This window comes from Daktulosphaira vitifoliae, unplaced genomic scaffold (assembly GCF_025091365.1).
Source record: "Daktulosphaira vitifoliae isolate Bord-2020 unplaced genomic scaffold, ASM2509136v1 Scaffold_4, whole genome shotgun sequence".
In the NCBI taxonomy this organism is placed as follows: Eukaryota; Metazoa; Arthropoda; class Insecta; order Hemiptera; family Phylloxeridae; genus Daktulosphaira; species Daktulosphaira vitifoliae.
The window spans coordinates 17,959,489-17,968,389 of NW_026099575.1; the positions used below are offsets into that span (position 1 = coordinate 17,959,489).

The following is an 8,901-nucleotide window of genomic DNA, read 5'->3' on the forward strand; positions in this document are numbered from 1 at the left end:
ACAGTTTATAGTGCTCTTCTATAAGGTGCTAGTTTAGGCTCAGCATTATCTATATTATTTTTACTGGAAAATAAATTGTAAGCTATCGCCAATAAATAACGTAAAAAGATAATGATTACTTTCGTACTTTACATACGTGGACTAATTCATCTGATACCATAGAAAAATCGTAAAAAAAATCAAAATTTAACAAATTTCAAAATGTTATAGAAATACTAAATTAAAATAAAAGTTTTTGGTAATAAAATTTTTCTTTATAAGTTATCTATAAAATGGCTACTTTAAAATTTAAAGTATATATTTAATATAAAAAAAATGTTTAGTAAAAAATCGATTTCATTAATTATTTTTGTAATGGCGAAAAATAACATACAACACATTTTAATAATACATCTATAATGTAAAAATTGATTAAAAAAAAAGTATACAATTTTTTATAGATTATTAGTTATAAAATTATTAGTTTATAAAATTCTATATATGTAAACATTGTATAATTCTTTGATTTCATTTTTATTTTATTATTTTTTTTATATATATAATCAATAGTTAAATTGTAAAGGGCATATTTGATTTAACATTACTTGTATAATTTTTAATTTAAATTTTGTATTTTATCACTATATAAATTATAATTTATAAATTTATATTTACCTGTACTTGTATAACGACATAGGCTATAAAATAAATATAATTTTATTTGATTATAAGTTTATTAAATTTGTTTGTATTATTCAAGTTAATGTAATGTCAATTATGCGAAACTAGCCAATTTAGCTCATAAATTATAATAGTTGTGATATTATTATAAGATTTTGTTATAAATTATATTTGGTAAATTGATATTTTAACGGTTTATTTAGATTAACATAAGTGTACACCCTAGATTGTAAACATATTATAGTGTCAATACTAAAAATTGTCAACTTTATCAATATGATAATTATAATTAATCTATACATACATATACGTAGTAAAAGATTATAAAATAATTTCTTAAATAATTATTCTTGTATAAAATTGTTTTTTTTTTTTGTAATAAACTAACCGAAATAACAAAAATAAATACGTATAATGTTAAATTAAAATTTGTATATTTAAAATAAGCATTATCATAAACCGTTCATTTATTATAATTTAACTTTTGAAACATTGTATTCACCTTACAAAAAATATTGTAACAAATATTTGTAAATTTAATAACTGTATTAATTTTACTTCAAGTTATTATAATAATTCAAAAATCATTAATATTAAATTACTATATATAATTTAAATTTATTTAACTTAACCTTTACTTTTTCAAATTTTTAAATTAAATTTTAAATGTAATTTATAATTTTATTAATTTATCATTTCAACAGTTTCATTTCAAAACTTTTAATTTATAATTTTTACATCTGTTTTTGTTATTTGTTTTAATTGAAAAATAATAATATTAGTTATAATATTAAAATACTATTTAATATATTATATAATAATACATAAAATTTTACACGGGTCTACTATCAACCTGCACAAGAACGGAAAAATAATTCTGATGAGTGTTATCATATAAATTATAAACGAAACAAAATTGTAAAAATATCTCTGGCAAGATTCTTTGTTTGTGTGTTTTCATTTGTACCATTACACATTTATGCTGTATTTATGACAATACAAGTATTATACTATTTAAGTCTATAATAGTCTCAAATAATAAGTTAAAAAAATGAATTATAGTCTGAAGAGGAAACTGTATAGATTCATGAAATACTATAACATAGGAAAAGTTTAATATTAAGTTAAACGTTAAGATAATTAGTTTCTTGTTGAATTTTTTAATGTAGACCGCTTTACTTCATATCTTCTATATAAATACTATGGTTCAATTGGATCACGCATAATAATTGAATCATGTCATTTTATAGTCATTTCATACATTTTAGCAAAAAATTACAAGATAATGCAAAGGAGATTTAACTAGCCCGTATTCCTTAATAAATAATACCTTGATTAGCGACTTCAGTTTGCCAAGGGCCGTAAATATCTTACGGACATATACAATCAGAGATACTTCGTCGGCAAATCGGAAAGGGGTATTTGCATTTCCCTTGAAATAATGTCGAGGAAGCCACGAAAACTTCCAATACATCCTGTAGTTTGTAAAAAGTTTCAAAACTTATAAAACAGAATAATAAATGTAAAACAAGTCAACATTATATATGCAGCTCTTTATAAATAAAATATTTTCTAATCAAAATATTTTCACTACTGACAAATAAATAATAATAAAAGTAATTACATATATTAAGAACTATCAACATGATTTAATAATTTGTGCCAGTGTATCTATAATTTATTTAAATCGGCAACTTAATTTTACCTAATTGCTAGTCTTTAATGTAAAAATGATTTCTTTTTCAAACATAGCTGTATGAAAAAATAAAACAAAATATCCGTAACCAGGAGTGTATTAGTCACCGAGGCAAGGAATCCATTTTCACTTGGGCTACCGTTAATATTATAAAATTTTGGTTAGTTTAAGCAATTTATAATTGATCTATTTTATTTTGATGAATACTTCTTAAATTAAGCAATTCAATTTTTTTAAAGCTAAAATAATTTTTATGCCCCTGGGCCGTTAGTTTAATAATACATGCTTAGCAAATTTTTTAATATTAGAGACAAGTTCAGTTTAAAATTTTTAATTGAAACCACCACTAATATTCTAATCATTAATAAAAAAAATCTCACTTTCATAAGCTAATTATAATTTAAAAATAATAAATAATTAATATTTAGAAGGAGTCTCTTCTTTGTGCACCAACATGTTAGTGTACTGTTGCAACAATAGAATATTTATTTTTAAAAACTTTTACCTAAAAAAATATAAAATAGTGTAAAATAATTTATCTAAGAAAATATCTTGTTGATGACAATTTTTAGAACAGTATTTTGAAAATTAATAAAATTATTTAATATATTGAATGGAGGTCTGTTTATTCTTGTCTCTCGACATTGATGAACTGCACACTCCTCCCACCTTGTTATAAAAATGTTAATATTTTTTAAACTACTAATTCAACAGTCGTTATCCACCAGTTATTGAAATTCATTATTACAATTTTTCAACATTTTATAACAATAAAAATTGTAACAGAAACATCCAAATATACTAATTTTAAAAATTGTAATTTTTTAAGAAATATTTTAATTTTGAGATTAATGTCTTTAACTAAATAAAATTTGTTGAATTTCAATAATTAATTAGGTAAAAATATTGTGAAATGGCAAGCAAAAAAAAAAAAACACATAATAAAAACAATATTTTCTCAGCATCAAATCGAAGCTTATATCTTTTTTAATAAACTTAGTCTTACACGTTTTTATAATTAATCTATTAATTTATAAAATAAATGTAGTTATTTATTATATATACATATTTTTTTCAATAATAAAAAGTTTTGTATAAATTTAAAAAACATAATTCATCTAAGTGAGTTTTTTTAAGACTAATTTTTTACTGATAAAACTTTGTTTAAATATTTTTTGATCTAAACTTGAGCCAAATACTTTCAGGAGCACTTACAAAACTTCCAATAATATATTTAATGGGTATTTGTGTTTTTTTGCATGGTAAAACTTCATAGTTGATTAATACTTCTGATAATGCTAATTTCATTTCCATCTCAGCAAACCTTTTAGCTACATATAAATAAACATCATAATATATAATAGTTTTTATCTATATCAAAAGTATATTTATTCGTGCTTTTTAAACACATATAATATTAAATATTTTATTTCAATTAGTGGCGTGCGTTTCTAAGGTAAAGTTTTCGAGGTGGCAAAAACTTAAACAGGAATGTGCATAAAGAGATCAGAGAGTTAGCCACATTTACTTCTTGCCTCAAAAATAAATTTAAAATTAAATAAAAAAAAACTTATAAATAGATTAAATAAAATTATTCTGAAAAACATTTGAAAAATATTATCATAAATTTCAAATATTCACAAAATAATAAAAGTTCACAACACCATAAAATCAAAATCGCCTAAAACTGGCTTTTACAGTTTTTATCTTGTATTCTTCATTTAATGTATAAATGAATACCTATATCCGTAGATGTATAATCTTGAAGAAATTGAACGTTGGTATTAACCACTAAGGTAGGTATGTAGAGTTTTATAATGGATGTTTGAAATTTTATAGCTAACACGTACATAAGGAAAACAATCGCCCTTAATCGCTCCCACTTACCCAAAGTATTGAATAGTATTGAATTAACTATAACTTAGGTCGACAATTACGTAAAGAATAACAGATAATTTTAACAGAATCTTTTTAGTAGACAATCTTCTATTTAATGGTATAGTTTTAAACGTGTAACTCAATGAATAAATACTTCAAATATACCTATATGTATATATTTATAACTTTGATAGGCAAATATTTATTAAGTGCATGATTTAATTATTACATAGGGTCCTATTAATAAATGGAAAACCATAAATACTATCTATTAGTATTATATAATATAATGGTATTATATTATAGTGCTTGTTTAGTACAGGAAAGATTCAATTTTTGTAATATTTTTATCGCAATGGGAAATTTATATGATGTGATGATAAATAAAAGTGACAGCATGTTTTTAAACAATTTTTAATTTTATTTGTTTTACTCGTATTTTTTACATGAAAATAAATTAATCTTCAAAAATAAAATATAGTTAGTAGTTTAAATTAGAATGTATAGAATAAATCCGCATTAAAAAAATATAAATTTTCTAAAATTCAAAAATATGATTTTAGTCGTCTTTATATCAATTTTAGATATATGTGGTCATCCTAGGAGGAGTCTAACTTGAGCTTTTCCACCGCATAAAAAAGTCTTCCTTAATTTTAAACCACATTTTTTACTTATACGTACAGTTATTTAAATAATTATTTAAAGAATGTTTAGTTATCATGCTTAGGATATTATATCATTAAATTAATGTATAATATGTTATATTATATTATATATTCTACTCGTTTCAAAGAGAGACAGTGCCTCTTTTGCTTCCCCGTCGAAACCGCCGCTGTAATATATTATAACATATTGAAATGTCCAATATATTATGTGTATTAATAATGTCTAATACTTATATTTTACTGTTCAATATGTTTACCAATGCATAATCGTGGTCCACTTCCGAAAGGCATGTAAATGTTAGGATGAACTTTATCAATGTTTTCATCAGAAAAACGTTCGGGATCAAATTCTGTTGGATTTGGATAATACTTTGGATTATAATGAATAGATCTTACAGGGATAATAATTTTTGTTCCCGGTGTTAAAGTTATACTTGTTCCAGGCAACGTGTATGCTTGTGTTACTTGTCTATTCAATACTGCAAGTGGAGGGTATTTCCTCAAAGTTTCTAAACACAAAAAAAAGCTATACAATTTTAAGAATTAGTGGTTTTTTGAATATTTCCCTCATTTACAGGGAACGAGGGAAGTTTTTCAATTTCTAAAGTCAATGTCTTCAACTAGATACGATTAGCAATATTTTGACATATCGTTGAAATAAATTGGTACGATGAGAGCTGAAAATAAGTGGTAACAGACAAAAAATAAACACATAGTAAAACTAAGTTTCTTGTATCGAAGCTAATAATTAGTAAGTTGTTACATATTTCTTATTTATAAAATCTATGAAAATCTATACATGAATAGAATAATTAAAAATTGTAATTAACTATTATTATATAATACATCTTACTTATAATAATTTTGCTAAACATTAACTTCTCACCTTTAATAACCATATGTAAATAATGAAGTTTTCCTAAACAATCACTATTTAATTCACCGTTATTATTTTCAGATTTAACTTTGAGGATTTCATTTCTTACTTTGTCTTGAATGTCTTTTCTTAAAGCAAGTTCATATAAACAAAAGCTCATTGATGTAGACACAGTCTCGAATCCGGCGACAAATAGTATGTGTGCGTTAGCAACAATATCTAATTCTGAGTATTTGTCTAAAAAAGAAGTATTCAATTTATAAACCTTTCTTAAATAATCATTTTATTAGCTAACAATAAATTAATTCTTGTTTACATCAAAAGACTCAAACCAATAAATGTTTGTTTTTCACAAAAAATATATTGATATGCATTTCGCGTATAAAATCTTTAATAACTGTAAAATAAATACGTTAAATTAGACTATTATATATAAATGTAAGATTATTGGCAAAAGAACTAGAATTTTTCGAATTTTCAATTGTTTCTTTTTTATTCAAATAACTTATTACACAAATTAAAGTACTAAATTAATTTAAGAAAAATCAAATTTGTTTTCATACATTTTGTTTTTTATCTATTAGACGAAAATATTAGTACATAAACTATATCAAACAACCGTTCCTGTCCCACTTATATTACACCTACACCACATGACTTGTACCAAAAATGGCACGTTATGTTAAATGAAAATAAATTCTGTCATATTACTTTTACTCTCCGTGCTATCAATCTCCCACAAGTTTTTATTAATAATAATCCTATTCTCACTTCAATTAAAGTTAAATATCTTGGTATTAACTTTGACAATAAGCTTATCTGGTCGCACAACATCCATTCCAAAATTAATAACTGTGAACCGTCTTAGCGTCTTAGTACACTATAGCCATTACACCATAGAAATGTCAAAATTGACTTGCACACAAAGTCATAATATATAAACGCCTTTTTAAACTATGTAGTTGTACGATATTGAGCTATAGGTTGCAGCAAAAATGTCGAACATTAACATAATTCAAGTTCTCCAATCAAAGTATTTTCGCCGTATACTCAACGCCCCTCCTTACATATCAAATTAATCAATGCATAATGATCTTAACACCTTACCGTAAAACAAACTGCCATCTTCAAATACAAAAAATTACACAACCGATTTTAAAATCAACCAAAACCTCTTATTAAAACGCTGTCCTCACAAAAAATTTCAAATAAACCTCCACGTCACCTAAAAAGATCTTGAAGTAGAGATCTACATCAATTATAAAATTAATTATGTTATAATAGCTCTTTAAATTACTAAATTATTTAAGTTAGTTGGAGTCCCGCCACAAGACAGAGTTTCCACAAGTTATTGTTTTTTCAAAGTTATTTATATGCAATAATATTATTTTTATCATAAGTAATTGTTTTATATTTGTATAGTTTATATCTTTTTTTAACAACAAAAAAAAATTTAAACGACAACATTATGGTTTTTATTATTAGCATTATTCATTATAATAAACAATTGTGTGGTTGAAATGTGAGAGATTATAACCCTAAAATGAATTTACCTGATATCAGAATTTTTTGATTAATAATTTGTTAGCTCTATATAAAAAGAATCAAAACACCTCGTTAATTTAAAAATATTACTAGTTTGAATGATAAGCGTACAACTAAATTTATTGCGTAACTATATTATAGTTTGAATATTATTTTTACCATAATATACAGATAAGAATTTGTCTATGTTGTACACACGGCTCTCATCGTGCATTGGACAGAAAAGAGAGCACTCTGGGAGACAATGTGTTAACTGCTATTAATTTATAAAAATATTTTACAAAAATGTCTGTAGTACAAAAATAAACTATTTAATCAAAAAATGTAAATGAGCAATAGAATTCAATATAAGTTAATCAACTTCACCAAATAAATTCATTTAATTCGTGGATGACTTTATTTTTTGGTGTCAAAGCAAAAGTACAATCCAAGAACAACATCGAAATACTATAAACAAACTTACATTTCGGGCGTCACAATCAGGTTTTAAATTTGCCCATGACAAAACAAAATGCATTATGTTTATAAAATAATGAAAAATTGAACAATTTAAAATAAAATTAGATAGTCATATGATTAAATAAGACAATTTGATCAAGATACCGAGGGCCATATTAGACAAAAAACTTAAATCAAATATCTTAAAAAAAAGACAATGCAAACTGTTAACACTATAAAAACACTCTCACATACATCCCGAGGAGGAGGTGAAAATACGCTTATAAAAATACATAAATCACTTAATAAATCAAAACATAACTATGTTATGCATAACAGCTACCCAATCAACACTTATAACTTCTAATAACACTAATAATATTGTACTGATATTTAGCTATAGGCGCCTTCAAAAGTAATCCATCTACAGTATTTACATTATAGCTGGAGAACTTAACAATGGTATTTAGCAAATAAATAATAATATTTAGCAAGAACAGTCAAAAACAATAGCATGGAAGTAACGAACAAAAGAAAGTTATGAACAGTTACTCTATTTAATTAACTAACATAGTTAATAAAAAATATAACTCTAACGCACTTTGGTATAGTGAATGTAAAATTAATACAGAATTAGAAAACCAAACACTTCCTGAAGTCAAAGTTTAATAGATAACTACTATGACCACATATAAGTATATACTGATGNACTAGGACCACATACAAGTATATACTGATGCTTCTGAAAATTGAGAAGGAGTTGGAATAGCAGTCATTATGTCAAATGATAAGAAAATGTACAAGCTGTCAGATATCTGTAAATTTGCAACGCAGGCAATAGCATTATAAGCGACTCTTCAAATACTATTAATTATACTAAAACTTTAAAACAGAAGATTTGGCCACATAAAAGAAATAAAAAGAGGAACAGATAAATGGCCTAGCTACTTACCTATAAGTAAAGATAATGTGATAATAAACCGACTGAGAATAGGACAACCCGATTTTCTCATGAATGGGAGGAAAAGAAGAACCACTATATGAATCATGTGGAACCTATCACCACAGTAAAACGTATTTTAACTGAATGTATTAAGTATGAAAACCAACACCTCAAATATAAGATTTCTGCCCATCTTCAC

The 8,901-nt window shown here is 24.3% G+C and overlaps 1 protein-coding gene across 1 annotated transcript in view; it reads right to left on the reverse strand.

Annotated features, from left to right (window-relative positions):
- Window positions 1-3,361: 3,361 nt before the first annotated feature.
- The window catches only part of LOC126904972 (uncharacterized), a 17,528-nt gene continuing 11,988 nt past the window's right edge, over window positions 3,362-8,901 (reverse strand). The window contains exons 9-11 of the mRNA XM_050684376.1: window positions 5,786-6,013; window positions 5,157-5,408; window positions 3,362-3,687 (exon numbers count right to left, since the gene is read on the reverse strand). Coding sequence (XP_050540333.1) covers window positions 3,521-3,687; window positions 5,157-5,408; window positions 5,786-6,013 — 647 coding nt within the window. The 3' untranslated portion in view covers window positions 3,362-3,520. The remainder of the gene's footprint in view (window positions 3,688-5,156; window positions 5,409-5,785; window positions 6,014-8,901) is intronic.